The 20,225-nt window shown below is 39.3% G+C and overlaps 1 protein-coding gene across 1 annotated transcript in view; it reads right to left on the reverse strand.

The window, feature by feature from the left end:
* PKHD1 (PKHD1 ciliary IPT domain containing fibrocystin/polyductin) overlaps positions 1–20,225 on the reverse strand; it is a 557,030-nt gene that overhangs the window by 429,296 nt on the left and 107,509 nt on the right. The window contains exon 34 of the mRNA XM_063441645.1: positions 19,716–19,866. Within this exon, the coding sequence (XP_063297715.1) occupies positions 19,716–19,866 (151 nt within the window). The remainder of the gene's footprint in view (positions 1–19,715; positions 19,867–20,225) is intronic.

The raw sequence follows: 20,225 nt of genomic DNA on the forward strand, positions 1-20,225 counted from the left end.
TTTCAGAGAAAAGGCGGTGTTTACATTGCCTCTTTGGGACACCTCCAATGGCCACTCCTCAGATAACCACTGGAGATGCTTCCACTATGTAGCACTGCCTCCCTCCCACCGGAGTCCCGATTCCAGGACTGCCAAAGGTGAAATGTATGCCTTGCCTTACCTTACCCCTAATTCAACTGAATAGGACATAACGCTGTAAATCAGATCACTGAACAATAATGCTGATGTGCTATTTTCAATGTAGCAACAGTATAGTGTCTTTATAACCACAACCTCTTCGTAAAAGATAACATTTTTAAAGATTCTTTGCAAGATAATTTCAGCTGACGATCCACTTTTTAGAAAATGGACACTTTGTTTGATCTAATATTCCATCTATATTTAAGACAAAACAAGGTATGAAAAGTTTTGTTAAAAAAAAATATTTTTTGCCAAAAAAAAAACACTAGTCATGCTTCAAATAATCACAATTTTATTCCTAGACTGACAGACTCCTTATTGACTAAATAAATTAAATTAACCAGAGCACAGTAATCAGGCATTTACAGTACAAATGTTTGAAAATTGCTATAGATTTTTTTTTTATTCTATTTTGCCTGGATGCTAATAGAGTCAGTAAGAATCTCTATCATAATTAAACCAGGGAGAGATGCAGCTGTAACAAAAAAAATAAATATCGGAATCACCCTACAGCACAGTGTGCTTCCAGACACACTATTTACCCAGACTTTGAATTCTCATGCACATGTGACACAAATTTCCTCAACTGCCATTTCAAAAGAAAAATTAACGCTTGCTCCTTGGAACTCCCTAAAAAGAACTGCTTTCTGACTGCTTTTCTTTGTGGTTGATTAAAGGAGATCATATTTTTTTTTTTTTTTTAATACAGATTTTTTTTTTAATACCTTTTCCAACTAAGAAACAGTTAAACTTCTCCCCAACAGAAAACAAATATCTAAATTTAAATATTTTACTAATACATCATCTATATTTTTAAAAGCAACGCGTAGGTTAAAAAAAAATACAGAATTACAGATTTTCTTTTCTGTTTCTTAGTAAAAAAAAAAAGTTTTTCACGACACCAGAAATAAATAAATAAATAAATCATTGTGTCTGCTATATTTCTTGATACAGCCTTTAGGCTAAAATATTGTAAATAAATAAAATAAAAATGAAGCAATTTTGCTTATCATATACCGCCGTACGCAGAGCAAGAGCATTGCTGTAATTTTTTTTAAACACTTTTATTATTTATTTATTTTTCTCCTATTTTAGGTCCCTTTTCTCATTTAGTTCAATGATGACTGTCCTCACGGAATGACCTTTTTTTTTTGTTTGTTTCTGCCCAGGGGCCACGGTCAGCATGCCAGTAACTAGATAACACACTCAATCAAAGATTTTAAAAAATCATTGGAATGGCACAAGGTCTGATAGGGGCATCAATCCTAACCTGACACAGACTAGGGTCAACCATTTATCTCTCAATATTGCCTGTGGATACTGCTGGGGCCATCCTTACTCTCTGCATGTTTTTAACAGCTTTTTCAGAAGAATCTCGACTATCTCTGTTATAGAAGCCCTCTGAATACTTTCTGCACCCCCCTTCTATACCGGAGAGTCCAGAGGAATTATAATGCTCTTGCAGGTGGATTCTTTTGCATTCTGAATGTATCTATGGAACAATGCATCGGTTAACGCACAAACAGCGTGCAAGTACTGTTTGATCTCCTTTTAAATTAAAAAATATACCAACTTGCTCAATGTAGACAAAACACAAAATGTCAGAAAAATTGGTATTAAAATCCTTTTAAATGGTATTTCCTTACTGCATCTAATTGTTTTTATTTATTTTAATTATTTTTTTATTATTTTGTAGCTTGGTAGTTCTTTTTATTTGGTTTTAACCCTTTGTGTTCCAGGGGTGAAGAGTGCATTGAGACCCTTTTGACTAGTCTATCCCTACCATCACCTGCCATGTGCACATCTTGTGAAGGGGAATGTGAAATCTATGGTAAATACCAAATATTGATTAAAAAGAAAACATAATCTCTAAAACCAAGGTTTTCTGGAATGTCATATGTACTGGGTGCACAGTTAGCATACAAGATAAAGAGATAACTCTTGCATGCATTGATCACTGTTCAACAATGGAGTCCTGGTTTCAGCAAAGCAGTCCTAATATCGGTTGGTACAAGGGAAAAGTCCACATAAAACGGCAGCAAGTTCACTGCTTTCTGCAAGTGATCCCTGACCTTCACGCTCCATTTCCATATATTGCACAATAATAGTGAAAACGCTGTAATCTCATGTACAATGTAGGAAAGGAAATATGTAGGTTGACGTCACATGTAGCATCACTCCGCAAGTAAGCAGGAAATTGAGAGAATCAATGAACAGACGTGAGAAATTTAGAAAACAAAAAAGGCTTCGGGAGACATTTAGGGAACAGAGACTGGGAGACTTTTTATGAGAGAGACACAGTAAGCAGACATTTAGGGAAAGAGACACAATGCCCAATATAAACCCACTCATCCAGTTTATGCATCCATATACACACGTTGCCCAATACATCCATCCATGCATACATACTGCCTATTACATACAATCAACAATGCGCACACAGTACAATACATATATATACACACACTTCCCAATACATACACACACTGCCACTGCCATACATACACACACTTCCCAATACATACATCCATACACACATACTGCCTAATACATATATCCATACACACATACAGTCTAATACATACAGCGAGTGTCACTTACACACTCAGTAACACACTCTCACTTACATATACGGTGTCACTTACACAATCTCACTGAGATAGACAGTGTTACTTATACACTCACTGACATTCACAGTATCACTAACACACTCTCACTGACATACACAAACAGTGTCACATACACACACTCTTAATAACACATACTCTCACTGACATACACAAAGTGCCACTTACCCACTGTCACTAACACACACACACTCCCACTAACACACACAGTGTCACTTACACACTCTCACTAACACACTCTCATTAACACACACAGTGTCACTTACACACTCTCACTAACACACACTGTCACTAACACACAGTGTCACACATTCTCATTAACACACAGTCACTTACACACTATCACTAACACACACACACTCACTAACACACACTGTCACTCAAACAAAAACTCACACCACTTTACATATAGCCACTCACACCAATTTACAAGGTCATCTCCCGGCTTCCCCTGCCTGCAGGAAGCAGAGTGCTCTGCTCGGGTCCTGGGGTTACAGTAAACCCCACTCCCATAGCAGGTAATGGGCTACAGAGAGAGCCCAGTAGCTGGATGGGTGTGCTGTGGGGGTGGCCAAAGAGCCACTCACCCAGTACACCAGCCCAGAAAGCAGCAGGGCAGCTTACCGGGAAACCTCTTGGGGGCGTCCCCAACAGGCCGGAGCCATAGGCGAATGCCTTATTCGCTTAATGGTAGCACCGGCCCTGGGTCCAATCGATATTAAAGACGGCCCTGTTAGGTGGGTCATGTGCTGCCTGACACCAAATTTTCACAGAATTATTAAAGATTATTTTATGCATTATGCCACATAAACCTGTTTATTAGTCCCTGCTATATTGATTTTAATAGTTTTTTATGCTTAGAATAAAAACGAATTATACTGCATAAGCAAACATATATTTTGTCATGTTTCGCCCTCTATTTCCTTTCATTAAAATCCTTTGTATCAAAACTTACTTTGCAACATCACAGAAAGACAGTGCTGACTGGACTCCACCTCCCAATCGACATTTGGACGAAATTCAGGTATGCTTAAAAATGTTCTGTTTTCAGGAAAAATGGTTCAGCCGGGTCTAATTAACATGCACAAGTCTAGTCCTGATAAACAGCAGGTGTGACGGAGGCACCAAACACACACTGATTTGACAGTAAGGCCAATGTTAAAGAAAATCTAAAAGACCAGACTACTAAATAACAGTTTGTATTGTAAGCTTGAGAAATGTCTATTAAATAAAATGGAGGTTCACTTCTTAGGTTATAGCATTTCTAGGTCTGCCTTTTCTATGGATCCTAACAAACGTTCCACTATACTCAATTGAACACAACCCATAGGTTTAAAAGCTGTACAATGTTTTATGGGATTTTCTAATTAGAACAGAACATTCATTAGGAATTTATTGACAATTTTCTCCCTTATAACTAATATGACGAGATCCTTCTGGTCCTGTTCTCAACTACCTGGATGCTACCAGACTATTCATACTAAAGGTTGATGGACCTCAACTACCTGGATGCTACAAGACTATTCATATTAAAGGTTGATGGACCTGAGAAAAGAGTTGGAGCAGTGCTATCACAAAGAGAAGCTCATGATTCATTTGGTTTCTTCTTTGGGAAACAAAATCAGGCCAAACAAAATAATGACATTGGTAATAGGATACTGCTTGCTACTGTTTGTGCTTATAAGGATCCTGTCATAATTATCATGGATCACAAACTGTGTATAAAATTGTATATTAGTGAGACAAAATGACTTTCTTTTAGGCAAGTTTGATGGTCTTATCTCGTTATCATTACATCGTCACATACCAACCTGGAACATGCAATAGAAAAGCAGACAATTCAACACTGAGGAAGTTTTCACTGAAATATTTCCTATTGTTCCTCCTGAAAGGATTACAGCTATTGTCCATGTCCTCATCTTTATTTGATTAATTCAAGGTAGAGCACCTAATGATAAACCTTTGCATAAATTATAGGTGGAATGAAGAAAGAGATGAACTCTTGCAGGTATATCATTCTGTTAAATCAGCTGGACATCAAGGAATAATGATGTCTGACATAATCAGGTCTGGCATGGGGATCTTCTCATAAGAAGAGAGCACCCAGTACCATTATATGACGTCTGGCTTGAGGAACAGATATGACACTCTTCTTCTTCATCATCCTCAGTCTAACGGAACTGCTGAGCTGCAAATCAATCTCTTGAACAGTGCTTAAATTGATTTGTGTCTAACTCTTTGGATGACTGGGCTGACCTGCTTCCTTGGGCAGAACTTGCCTGTAGAAGTTACACCCATGCCTTCTCTGGCCATAGCCCATTCCTCATTGTTTATAGTCAGCATCCAACCCTCCTTCTAAGGGAATGCCTGCTCTGAGTGACCATCTAACTGACTTACAAAGAATGTGGGAGCAGGTTCAGCATCTCTTGAATGACACTTTTTATCACTATAAACGTCAGGTTGAAAAATGCCACTGTGCAGCTTAAGTATAACAGGTGGGGAGTGTAGTTGACAACCAAGAACATTCATCTCTGACTTTCTTCTCTGAAACTGGCTCCTCTTTTTATAGGATACTTTGTAGGCTCAATCTGGTCTCATATGCCTTGGCTCTGCTGCCAGTCTTGCTTATGTACTCCACGTCTCTTTATTGAAACGTTTATCTTGCAAACAGTTCACCTCCCCGTAGCTCCTCCTCTGCCTCTGTGGGTCCATGGTCAGGAGGAGTACAAATTAAAGTCTATTTGGATTACTAGCTGCTAGCTTCTGATATTCATGCTCCTCTGCCCCTTATTCCTTCCATGCCAAGTTCCCCAATTGACCCATGTCCCCACGCTGAAGGTCATTCTCAAGTAGAGTGGTGCACCCTTGCACTGCACCACTCATGTGGTGCCCCTGCCTCCCAAGGTAGTATCACACCCTGGCAGTCCATAGCAAGGTACATTCCAGAGAACTAACCACCATGAATGTAGCAACCCAACAGATGGATGCAATCTGGGTTAGCAGGCAAATGGTGAAAAGCAGATTCAGAATCCAACTTAGAAAGTAAGCCCCTTTGTCCCACCACCTGATTGATCTACAGTGCATCATCAAAGGACACAACTGTGCTCCTTGTCAATGCCATCATTAAGCAAACCATCAAAGTGATAGAAATAATTCAATTATTAGTGAAATGTTCTAGTCTCTCTCATGAGCTCTAATATTGAAGGAAAAAAACAGAAGACAGGAAGAGCAGAAGCTAAAGAAAAATAGATAGCTCCGCAAACAAAAATATATATCTCACGCTGCAGTTCTCCATGCAAAATGTTTCACATTCATCCATCCTTTCATCCATCCACTGCATAAAAAGATCAAGCACTCTTTCGCCGATAGTTTATAGTAAGCCTGTTGTTGGATGTCACCATATCACTTGGAAGCAAGCAACAATATGTGTAGCTACTAGCTTCTGCGGATGTTCAGTGATCATCCTTTAATGCTATGCCAATGGAATGAAAATCAGTGATAAAGATCAAAAACGTATAAACAATATATGTTTAAATGATTGCATTTTTCATTTATACAGTACCAATTTTGCTAGCACAACGTATAGATGAATAGATGAAATGTTATTCTCTTTAAAGTAAAAACAAGTCGTGTCAAGTCCACTTAAATATGCAGTGTAAAAAGAGAACTATGGTGTTAGAACCTACTATCAAATAGGTAAGAAAACTATAAAACATCAATCCTAACACCAAAACTGGTCCTCACCTGGGTCTGCACCGTTCCTGGGGAACTTACTTCCCTCCTCCGTTAGATGCTCACCCAGTCTCCACTGGTTTTCAAAAAATCACTAAAAACCCACTTCTTCATAAAAGCGTATCAATTAAACTGTTAATAGCTCCCGACTGATTCCTCTCCTGCAACTGTCATTAGTCTAATACTATCCTTACCGTTTGTGTCACTTTAACCCACTCCCCCTAGCATTTAAGCTCATTGAGCAGGGCCCCCTTAACCCCTCTGTTCCTGTGTGTCCAACTTGTCTGGTTACAACTACATGTCTGTTCGTCCACCCATTGTAAAGCCCTGCGGAATTTGACGGCGCTCTATAAATAATAACATAATAATAATAAAAATAATAATAATAATAATGATCTGGTTAGTCACTCTACTGCTCGAAAAAGGAAATACTGTCACCCTTTACCTACAATGTAGATACTCATATATGTAAAGAGTAGACAAGAAACATTAACATTGCACCATTAAACCTTTGTAGCATGTATTTCATAAAACATTTTATTGAATATTAATTTTTATTTTAATAAAATAAAATCAGTTGCCACCAAAATAGTCTCTAATTATGGCTAATAAACTATATTGATTACTATTTCCACGATCTAGTGAATAGAATGAATATAAAATGGTATAAGCGTAAAGTGCTTTGGATGATATGAAAATGTTGTTATTGTTTCTCATTCATTGCAGGATGATTCATTTATAAAATGCTCAGATTTTTTACAGCTTTTCTGTGTCGTTTTCTACATCTTTTTTGAAACGGTGCAGATGCTACTTTTGTTTTTGTTACATTCATTTTGATAAAAAATGAATTTTCGTCAGACTAGAAAATGGATGAGGCTGGGGGTATCATAAAAATTCCAGGGATTATATAATTGTTGTCTGGGACCAAATGTTTAGTAAATGGAAACAGGCAAACTCCTACTGTCAGAATGCAGCAAATGACAGATTCCCATAATTCTCTGCTAGTAATCTGGTAGGTAAAGCATCATGGGAGTAGCGGTTCACAGCAGCTGGAGTGCCTGAGGGTGCATATCTCTGTCAACGAGAGATCCAATTGTTTTAAGTAAAATAACCATTTGTAGATTGAGTTTTAGTATAGATAGAATATCACATTTAAGTGGTTTATTAAGCCTTCACTTGCCAGCCACCTTTATCAAATTCGAGATTATTCTGAACATCTGCCAAAATGTAACAAATAGTGGCAATGCTCGCCTCTGGGTTTTTGCAACTTTCTTTATTTATTCATAGTTCCATTTCATTGCCATTATTTCCATATTGAGATGTTGCAGGCCTCCTCTACCATACCCCTGATAACAGCCTACATATTAATGTTTAAAGACAGAGTCTGGCAACATGTGCACCGAGTACACCATAACACAAGTAGATATTAGTTAAAGGAAAGAGATACACTTCATACAAGATATACAGCATCTTCTTCCACAAACTAAAACATCTAGATCCAATAAATGCCAATTTAAGGTGTTCTGCTATTTTATGGATTCTGGTTTTCTCGAGCTCCACTTAGAATTGAGCATTGACCCCATTGTTGGCTTTCCTTTCCTTTCCATTGAACTAACCTTGGAGGTTCTCAAATGGCATCTAAACACCAAGTATACAACTACACACAATGTTACCTAACGACAAGTTTCCATGCTAGATAATAAGAATTTTATATTTAAAAATAAAATAAAATTCTGCATTCATGTACATGGAAGCATGAAAGCCCATCTATAAGCATGTGTTTGCAGGTTTGCACCAAAGAAGCATGTCAATATTTTCCTGGACGATTAAATATTTCATTATAGAAGCAATCAACGGGAGGGATTTGGTGCTTAAAGAAAAATGAGAAGGATAGGTAGCTGAATGGTCTACTCCTAATACCCAGTTAGGGATATACGCACATTAAGTACACAAAAACCATAGCACATGTTTTTTTTTGTGTATATAATATTTCCTTGGCGTTTAGTATTAACAATTCTCAATAGCCGCTTTTTAATGACGGGCATGGAAACATGCCTTAAGCTGGTAATACTAACACTGATACTCCAAAACACACTTAATGACTAGCTAAAGCTCAACTATTATATGTATTACTTCACTTTAATACCTGGTGCTACAGTCAAATCAGAGAAAATGTAAGAACCTCTACCTGCACTTTGACCAAAAGTTGACTACGCAAGAAGTATTCTTAGGTACCTCTCTTTCAGACACATGACACCCCTCTTTCAGATACACAACACCCATCTATATGATTGCTCTGTTTATATTCAATCAAAATCTTTAGACAGTGACGTACCCCACCGCTACCCACTGAGCATTAAGTAATAAAAGGGATGGGATATTGGTGTTTCTTTATGCAGGGAACGTTGAGTTGTCCTCATTCCTGACATGTCTACAATTTCTATACACACTGCCTACAATAATTGTGCAGCCAGTACATTTATTTAATTCACTAGTCTAGGAAGAAAGCTGTAGAAACTAAGTAGCAAAAGTTTAATAGAGAGACTGATCCCAACCAAAACTTCCTATAAGAACAGCAATGAAATTCCTCCTTCTGCACTCTCAGCATGTTTTAAAACTACCCATCAGTGTCAGTCTCAATGACATCTCATTATATACTAAAGGTGGCCGCAGACAGGTACTCTGCAACACTGCATCTCTGCTCCCCTTCCTGAATGGTATTATGACATATAGCTCTGAGTTAATTAAGTCCTGTGGGATAGACAATCAGAACAGTTTGGTGGTAAGCTAAATTATATTACATGCTACACTGATGCAATGTGGCAGTATAAAAATTATAATGCTCTCTCCATTAATAAACGTAGCTACAAAATGTTATATTTTTATCTATCTATATATATATATATATATATATATATATATATATATTTATTTATTTTCTCAAAACTACTGTCTGATATAATTAATAAAGTATAAAGTCTACTTTAACATGCATGACCCAATTAAGTAATTTGCCAGCAGATATTTTTTACTTACAATAATTTAATTTGGATTAACATTAATTCCAATTTACTTTTAATTACTTATAATTTAAATGCATATGCACACTATTTAAGTGGACTGCTCCTCCAGTATCCATCAATTTATTTTATTTCTGGTGCTAAAGTTTTCCCTGTCGCTGCGGAATATTTCGATCTTTCCCCTCCCGATTTTTGCTACCGCACCATTGGTTTTTATTTCAAACCTAATGTCAGGCACATTTGAGTTGCTCTTTTCTATTTGTGTAAACCCTACTGTTCTGATGATATCATGCTACTCACAGACAGACAATCTGTTAGAAAATGATAAAACAGATGTGTGATAAGTAAACCCTGGGATTCATTGTTATAGCCTTGCTATGAACCATGTATAGATGAAGAGGTGGCAATAAATAAAATGTACACTCCACTTTTTTTGTGTCCTATGATAACCAAAGATATTTGATAAGCTTTTTACGTTTTTAAGTTTTTAGTAGTTTTTTTTTTTTTTTTTTTAGTAAAAGCATTTAAAAAAATATAGTGCACTTTAAAGTGTTTGGTATATTAATCTATGCTTCGATTAGTCAGACATCAAGGGGTTGCAAGTTGCAGAGTGATAATAAATGTTCTTAACCCTTTAAGGACCAAACTTCTGGAATAAAAGGGAATCATGACATGTCACACATGTCATGTGTCCTTAAGGGGTTAAAGATTGTTGATTGGTCTTTGTAGTATGCATGGTGTGTTTGAACCCTTATTTTTATATGTCTATAACATTAGAATATTGGTATAAATCCTAACCAAATTATTGTGGAAGCACATCCTTGCTCCCATTACACAAACTGAAGCATGACTATGTGTGATCTAAAAGTAAGCTCACCCTACAAGCTGTATAAAGACAGCCTCAGTTCACCAAACTTTCTATAGGTACTCCCACTTACAAGCTGTATAACTAAAACATTAAAACTTGTTTTCCTGCAATTACTTTTTTTTTTTTTTTTTTTTTACCAAGAGCATAAAAAAATAGAAAAAAAACTTCAGTTTAATAGTAAGCTTCTGGCATAAAACTTGGATGTCTCAAAAAGTTAGATCCCCAGATTTAAGCAGATGGCAAAGCATCCTGGAAGTTTTGTTTGTCAATATTCTGTGATCTACCTTTCCTGCTCTACCCCCTCCCAGCTTGGTGGAACTGTTACAGGGTAACGCTGAAGAAGCCACGCCCAGAGAGTCTGGACACAGGTCAGTTCAGGAAGTAAAGGTCTTTATTCTCACCGATCGGGTCTCAGCTGAACTCCTGTTCAAAATGTCTGAGCACTGAGCACATGGTGTAGAGGCTTTTTATAAGCTATGCATCCCCCATCTGTACCCTTACACCAATCAACAAACAGGATCACCTTATATGGACAGGCAACATTGCCCTTTTAGGAGAATGGAATGTGGTTTCAGTTCTTCCACATGCTCAGTACATTGATGACAGTATCTTAGCTACATGTAACTAATTAATTAACAGATACAACAGATACCTGTACTTGTATATGCCACATGGAGATTTTAGGCCTACTAAATTGTGGGCCTAGCTGAAATCCCATCACAGAACCAAAACTACTTTGCAACACAGTTTCCTGATGATAAAATGATACAGTTTGGTAAGTCCTAATTTTATTATCCTCCTGTTGCAAAGTAGTTTTGGATCCACTATTCAAACGTTGAACTTGGATTCTCCCTGCAAAACCTTACAGACACACAGACACAGACAGATACACATTACTAGATGCAAACAAAGATACAAACTACCAAACTGACAAGTCAAAATACAGATGCACAAACACACAGATACACACCACTAGACATGTACACACACATAAATACACACTGCCAGACACATGCTATACACATATTATACACATACACACTGCCACACATGCTTTCAGATACACACAGAAGCAAATGCATCCAGATATACCCTGGCCCCACACTGCACACAAACATATTTGAAGTCACCTTCCGGTTTTCCAACTTTTTTTGCAGAATACAGATTAAGGAAAGAGTGCATGCACACATGATACAGTTTTAAATAATATGAGGCTACTCAATATCACCTATTTTAGAAAACAAATATGGGGATAACCATAACCACGCACTTAAGAAGGGATCGGTATTTATGCAAACTGTCAGGTCCAGGGACAGTCCCCTCTGGACCTGATGGGATACAGGGATAACACAAGGCATCAACCAATGAAAATACAATGAATCATTTGGATTTGATACCGCCCAGCTTGGAGATAATGAATCCAACGGTTACAGTAATACAATTATCTCCAAGCGCCCAAAACCCACGTTTATTTTCCACACAGAAAACACATTAAAAATACATAACTCTAACAGTTTCATAGATGTTTCGGCACTTTAACCACTCATTTTATAGCTCTGGTCCGTATGCACTAATCCACCAAATAGCGAACCAGTAGCTGTATTCCGTCGAAAGAAAGTCTGTGCGTGTATTTGGGCCGCAGGCTGAAACTGGCGGCCATGTTTTTATGTGCAACAATAGGCAGCGTGACCTCGGCGTCAACTCGTGGAACTAATACCGGCCAGAGTTGTGCCCGAATCCCCGCTCTCTGCCTGGATGTGATCGCTGTTCGGTATCCGAAGTTAGCCCTCCGTGAAGGGCCACTTAGCCTGTGTTTAACCGCAATGTTCTATGTTCTAATTGCTACCACACGCCAGATTGAAGGTGGTCCCCGTTCGTGCCTCTTTCGGTAGTTTAACCATCGGTAGATAAGGCACGAACGGATATATACTCGGGCCGTCAATTAGCCTGCGGTTAACCGCAAACCGCAACTCCCTTGGTGATCAATTGATTGCACACGCTCTCAGCCGGGTGGTCGACCGTTCGGTAGTTGGAGAGGTGACCGGGGTTAAGTGGCGGCACACGCCAGGAGCCGGGTGGTCGGTTGTTCGTTTGACGAACCGGCGTATTTATAGTCCATTCGGGAAAAAGATGCAGCATTTACGTAGCGAAGCCAAAGTATCATAAAATAGTCAATATAATCCAGGTTAAATAACAGTTTTGTAACGCTCGCCATCTTCTTATTAATAGCCAGCTGGTTACAGATTGTGGGGGTACCAATACTTAGATCCTTCTGTCCATATATTTTTTTTGTACAATGACACAACCTAATGAGTATACTGTATGGGAATGAAAGGTAGTCGCAGAAACTCACTAGATTTTAAATTTTTAGTATTTATTTCCCAATAGGCTTTCACACTGTTAAGTTGTGTAAGTGAAGATAAGATATTAGATGTGTTTGATGCCTGACATGTATGCCTCAAATATGTGATTGGGCTAGGTTCATAAGTGAGTAAGTGATTTTCTACACCTGTGATAACATGTTGCACATAGGCGTGTGCACAGGGGGTGCCGGGTGTGCCTGGGCATACCCTAATCTAGGGTGTCCATGTTTCCCGGATCGCATGGGACAGTCCCGCATTTTGCTTCCCCACTATGCCAGCGCTGTAGGCCCCCCATTTGCGGATCTGCTGATGGAGATGTGCGAGCGGCAACCCTCCCTTCCTCTCTCCCTCCCCTCCTAGTGCTGCGAGGAAGTGAGGTCACATGCAATGACATCACTTCCTCCCAGCACTCTTTGCAGACAGCCGCATGGGAGGAAAGAGAGAGGAGCTTTTATGACCAGGTAAGTCCATGGAATGAGAGAGGGGGTTGAAATATTTATCATGGACTTGATTTCACCCCCCTTCCTCTCAGTGAGTCAGTAGTGGGGGGTGGACATGAAATGGGGAATAGACATGAAATGGGGAGAAGGATGGACATGAAATATGGGGGGGATGTGAAATAAGGGGGAATGGACATGAGATATGGGGGCTGGACATGAAATGGAGGTGTGTACATAAAATATGGGGGGATATGAAATATGGGGGAATGGACAGTGAAACCCATGCTACGCTGCTGTGTCTGGTGTGAAGAGGGGGTCCAGGAGAGGCAAAGAAGTGTCCCTGAATGGCATTTTCGAAATGTGGTCACCCTACCCTAATCAATCCTCAAAATTGAGGCTCCGTGCTGCACTGCTGCCATGCTATTTTTAAACCGCCATTATGTGGGGGCCACGGGACCTGCAATTCACAATGGAAAGGTGCAAGTGTCGCTTTGCCTTTAAGACACTCAGTTCACCTTCCCTTCCATTGGCTGTCCACCCCCCAATCTCTGCAAACCTCGTGATCTGATGGCTGATGTCAACAGTGTATTTGTATATGTGTGTATGGATATATATATATATATATATATATATATATATATATATATATATATATATACATATACATATATATACATATACACGCGGCTTTAGGGTGCACACCTTATGATGTTGCATATTTTTCAATCCCAACTGGACTGTAACTGAATGTACAAAAAACATAATGCAGTTTCCAAGACACCACATTTACATGTTTCTATGAAATGCTTCTGCTTTGCCATGTCTCTGTGAGAATGTGTTATGTTCTATCCGATTCTATGAGAAAATATTACATTTAGTTCTATTATACAATTCTTTATCCTTGTAAAGAATTAAATATCATGTGAAATGAAGAAACTTCAAAAGTGACATTTTCAGGAATCCAATGTCAGAACGGACATGAAGAGCCTTGAACAGACCTCTACCCAGTTACATTTGTCTGCATCTACCTTAAGCCAAATCCTGTAAACACAAACATTCCTAGCAGCTATTGAGAGAATTGTATGGAATGTACTCTACTGGGAGCAGTTACTGAGGAGCAGTAGACCCAGTGCAGTCTATCTGCTCCTAACAACCGCCGATGCATAAAACAATACAAGCTCCCTAATGGGAGAACATAAAACTCAATGAGGATTACAGCTTCCAACAACAGAGCTATGAATAGGTTAACTGGATGTCTTAACAATGCATACATGAGTTACAGAGGGTAAACATCATGCACATTCATTTTTTTCTATAGCATCGGGGAATTAAATAATAAAAGCAATATCGTGTTTAAGGAACAAAGCTTTTAGCATTTGAATCCCAAGGATGAATAATAAGGTTTCTCTCATATCTTTTTACAAAGCATCAGCTTCTGATTACTACATAAAACCCTTTTAAATTGCATTACCGGCAGCAATCAATGCCAACGCCAATCATTGGCCTATATTACCATATCACCCATCATATGGTGGTATAAAATCAATATAGTTGGGGGGATTGTGCCAGGGAGTTTCAATGGGGAAATTTGAATCACGGCGATATGTTCAGGCTAAATGGGGCGTCCAGATTTTTTATATGCTGTTATAGTAAAATGAGTAGATCTGTAAACTTTTCATGCACTGTCCATCAGCATGCAAAAGGGATATGTGTCCAGAAAAATATGGTTGGCCTCGCAACCATTTTCATGACATTGTACTCTGTCAGTTCTTTTCTGTTTGTATCTATAAGTTTGTAACTTTAATAAAACAAGTAAAACGCAAGCATGATTTTCTCAGAAATGATTGATCCATGTATTGAAACATTTTAGTTTTTTCTGACATTAGATAAAAGCTTCTGCTGATGATTAATAGAGATCCGTGAACATTGGCAAGGATTATATGAAGGTTTGCATAAAAAAAATATATATATATATTTATCTCTCCAGCAAGAAATAATTACAGTAAATTACTGAGGCAGGGCATGCTGTATATAACAGGGTTTTGTAGCCATTATCTCTATGTAATTAAATACTACACCAACAATTCTTCCTTGTCATGATAGTCAAATGATGGGTAATCTAAGTGCTGTAAAATTAGAGCAGTGGCGTACCTACCAAGGTCTCAGGGGTCACAGCTGTGACCGGGCCCTTCACTCCAAGGGACCCCTGCGACCGTGGGCTGCCTAAATACCTTTTGGGCCGGTGCACAGTCACTCCAGCCCAAGTCCGCGGGTGTCTGGCAGGAGGGGAGAGCTGTGCTGCTTCCCTCCTGCCTGTGTGTAGCGTGGCCGAGCGGTCTGTCAGACCGGGCTGTCGTCCCCCCTGTTTTCCCCATGTCGTGAATGGGGCCGAGAGGTGGCCTGCTGGCCACTTAATGGACCCTCCCCCCCCCCTCCCGGCAGGCAGCTGTGTTCCCGACAGAGACGGCAAGGGAGCTGTGTTCTCCCTGCTCTGCTCTCTCGTGCCACGCCGGCCATCTACTGATGCCGGGAACCAGAATATGACATCATATTCCGGCTCCCGGCATCAGTAGACAGCCCACGCGGCATGAGGGAGCAGAGCAGGGAGAACACAGCTCCCTCGCTGTCTCTGCCAGGAACACAACCGCCTGCTGCACTGAAGCCCCACTGGACCCCAGGGACAGATCCACGCCAGCTCTCCAGTTAGGGAGCCTGGGTGGACATTTCTAAATGTAAAAAATATGAATAATTTTTGTGTGTGTGTGAGTGTGTGTGTGTGTGTGTGTATGTGTGTGTATGTGTGTGTCGGAATGTATGTGTGTGCCTGAATGTGTGTGTCTGTGAGTGTATGTGTGTGTGTGTCTGTGAGTGTCTGTGAGTGAGTGTTTGTGAGTCTGAGATTGTGTGTGTCTGTGAATGTATGTGCCTGAGTATGTGTCTGGAGTGCATGTCTCTGTGTGTATGTGTCTGTGAGTGTATGTGTGGATATGTCTGTGAGTGTGTGTATATGCATGTATGTGTGTGTCTGTTAGTGCATGTGTGTGTCTGTATGTATGTGTGTGTGTGTGTGTGTATGTCTGTATGTCTGTATGTGTGTGTGTCCCTACATGTCTGTATGTGTGTATCTATGTGTGTCTGTATGTATGTCTGTTTGTATGGGTCTCTGTGTCTGTGTGTGTGTGTGTATGTATGTGTGTGTCTACATGTATGTGTCTGCATATGTATTTGTTTGTCTGCATGTGTGGGGGGGGGGACGTATGATGGGGCAAGGACATATGGGGTGGGAGGTAGATGTAAAGGGGGGCCCTAGGGCAATTTTCACACAGGGACCCCATGGTTTCTAGTAACGCCTCTGAATTAGAGTTAACTGTAACAGTGGGCAAATCTATAGGTTTCATTTAATGAAGTTACTTACTCAACTTATATAAACACAGCAATACTAGCACGAGGAAGGCAATCATTTGTAAAGCAATAAATAATACGAATTTGCAAACTGTAAGACACTGTCAGACATTTATTAAAAGTGTCATAATCTACTTAGAACAGCCAAAGCCATGTGGGTACCAGGACTTTGAATAATGTATTGAAAAGCAAAAGGTAAACATTTTGACTGGGCAAAAGTTTAACTGCAAAGTACGGGATGTTTAGGCAACTTAAATTCTTACACAAAATGATGAGAGCTGTAGTCCAGTATTAGTCCCAGTTTAAAGAAGCCATAAGGTTGGAAATGGTGCATTTATGTAAAACGTATGTAAACTGGGTGTGGTGGACTGCCTGGTACCTGGACTGGGTACCTCCGCCAAACGCGCTTCCTAGTTATCACCGAGCTACCATAAGCACTTCACCGGGACACCATAAGCACTGTCAGCCACTTAGCCACATCATCTAGACTGGGATCTCACTGTCTCTTCCCACCCTGGATCCGAGTCCTGGATCCAGCTCCCAGTGTTCAGAACTCTCCTCCAGAGAGTATAGCAGTATATAGCAGTATATTAGTAATTATCACCAGTATCGCATATCCCTCCATACATGAGCCAAGGCTTAATGCTTGGAAGTCATCTGTTTAATGGAAGCACAGTCACAGAATTTATACATGTCACAAACTCCTCCCTTGTGCCTGAGTGATAACTGAGTCAGGAAGTGTACAAACTCAATTATCTCCAGGTACAGAAAAACATAAAATTTTCAAACACTCCAAAAATAACCCCAAAATCCTTGAAAACCCCACAAGAGTCACATCCTTGGATAGCCCCGATCTGAGTGACCAACTTATCCAAAAATCACTCAGATCAGTTCCGTTGTTCGGACTTTTCAAGGAAGTCAACTTTTGACCGACCGCACACGTGGCTCATGCCCAAAATAATTCCTTAAGAAAAATGGTAGCGGTCGGTCCATTTCGGGAGTTTAAAAATGAATAAACTACCGAACATAATCCATAGTTGTAATGTGGAGCTTGTTCACCTAGTCCATGCAAACAATTCCACCAAACAGTGTCCTTCCAAGATGTGAAGAACCAAACTCAGGCGATGATGCAAATCCAGAAGTGTTCACGAGGTTGAGTGTCCTATTTTAGTTCCATGCACTCGACGACCAAACACTGCTGCCTGCAAACAAGATGGCCGCCACCACGTGTTCATGCATATGAACGGTGGCCACCCAGACGAACACTTAGCACACTGAGGTGTGCATCTTTAAAAGGTGTCAGTAGGGCTTAAAAAGCATCCAGGAGGTCCTTAGTTCGTGGGTTTGTTTGGTTCCTGAACCATAAATTCAAATCCCACGAACAAGGTCTTTTAGCATGTCTTTTACAGGGCCCATAAACCTTGGGCAGGAGGCTAGCAAGCAGGATCCTTTGGGAGCTCGTGGCAGAGGCATCTGTGCCACACTGGGGTAATGATAGATAATAAGTAATGTATGCATGAGAAACAGTATTCCTTTTGAATGCATATGAAATGTGGCAGTATCTAATTTGGTGCTCTATTCAAGGGTTAAAGAGCAGCTTAATTACACATGTAATGGCTGGCAGGACTAGGGGTTGGGATTTAGCAGAATAAGCTAATGGGTGTTCCTCAGAGCAATTTGGGCTAGATCAAGATGTTACTGGTTACAATGCTAAACCCAAATAATACATTGTATAAGATATAACATTCAGTACCCAGTGGGTGTAAAAGGATTTCTCAAGACATTCCAGTATTGGCAGCAATGTGTAGGTTATATGGTCTATGTAGGATCTCTTGCCACTGGCCTATTTGATTTGTAGAATGCCAACTCTACAATACAATAAATCTACTAAATAAATCTACTAAATATAATGTTAATGAGTTTTGTCATTTATTGCAATATTATGTTGGGGTTTATTAATTCAGTCAGTTATGTTGAGTGTTTTGTTGTGTTTTTTTGATCATTTTCTATATATGTATTTTTAACAATATTTCATTTTGCTCCATAAACCCACACCTTGTGTCAGGACCTCCCATACCTGTTATGTTTCCCTGTTTTTCCAAAATGTCTGCTCTGTGTGACGTCATGACATTTTAGAGTAGAGAAAGCTGATAACTGAACTGTGTGTGTGTGTATAGGGGATTTTTTTTAGGTGTTTTTGTGGTGAATTAGTATATGTATGTAATGGAGTGATGAGAAAATTGGCTGTGGAATTGTGGAAAGGAAATTGGTTACGTGTTTTGAGGTGCAAAGTATATTGATGGGTATATATAATGGGGATTGGTCTGAGTGGGCGTAAAATAGGCATTGTGTGTATGTTTGTAAAGTGAATTGATTGTTGTGTGCACACTATTTATTTGTATATGTACTGGGTTTATTTGTGGCAGACTGAAAATGCTAAAAAAGATGGATTTTTTTTTTCAAACAACATTAAGGAATAGTGTAAAATACAGGGTCAGATGAATATTGGGGCATGCCGCACACAGAATTTACTCCTCTCCCGTGAATTCCTAGGCTCACCTTACGTTTAAGCTCAGTATTTTAACCCCTTAAGGACACATGCCATGTGTGACATGTCAGGATTCCCTTTTATTCCACAAGTTTGGTCCTTAAGGGGTTAAATAAAACATTTTTTAATAAATCATAATATTATGCCCTTCGTAATTTTAAACTCCAAGCCCATGAAATAGAGTACCTCATGAAAAAATATATTATTGTAATCAAAATTGCACAGAAAGGGTTAAAGACTGAAAACATTAAAGGCGGAGAGGTATACCGAATATAAATTAGAAGCGTGTATGAATGTGGAAGAAATAGCCCTCATTTGTTTATAATAAATTATATGATTAACTGAGTTGTTTTATGATTAACAATAAATCCAGTTGTTCTGCATTAAAACAGGCATTCAAACTTCCACGAGCGTTTAGGATTATGTATTGCCATACCTCTGCCTGAATTGTATTTATTTTTTTCTTAATGTACACACTATTACAAATTTAATTTTAAAGTGTTTGAATCAGTCTGTAAAGGAGATTTGATTATACCTGAGTGTTCTGGCCCCAATTTTTCTGTATCTCAGTAATCTTCGTAGTAATTGGCTGATTAAGAGGCTTGCACTCTATCTCTGCCTCTGCTGCCATGGAAACGTAGCAGGAGCCGTTATAGATGAGAACTTCATCTCTTTCCACTTTAGGGCTGAAACGAGAAGGGAGGGCAAATAGGGTGTCATCAATCTTAATGAAATGCAATTATTTTTGCTCTTATTAATCATTGCAAGAAATTAGCTTGTGGCAAGTACAGACCACCATTTGTCAAACTTTGCAAATTTCTTTAATTTTGTTTCCATTCTTTTATCGTGTATTTGTTTTCACAATCTTACAGCCGCTACGCACACAGCACATGTGCTAAATATATTACACAAATTTCTATCTGTTTAGCAAATCTGTTAAAATGACATTGAGGATCACACACGTTCAGAGACACACACACACACACAGTTAAGTGCATTACGCTCGCTCCTTTCTATTTACTGAGTCTGTGAACCACTGAATTAT

Source organism: Pelobates fuscus, chromosome 2 (assembly GCF_036172605.1).
Source record: "Pelobates fuscus isolate aPelFus1 chromosome 2, aPelFus1.pri, whole genome shotgun sequence".
Classification (NCBI taxonomy): domain Eukaryota; kingdom Metazoa; phylum Chordata; class Amphibia; order Anura; family Pelobatidae; genus Pelobates; species Pelobates fuscus.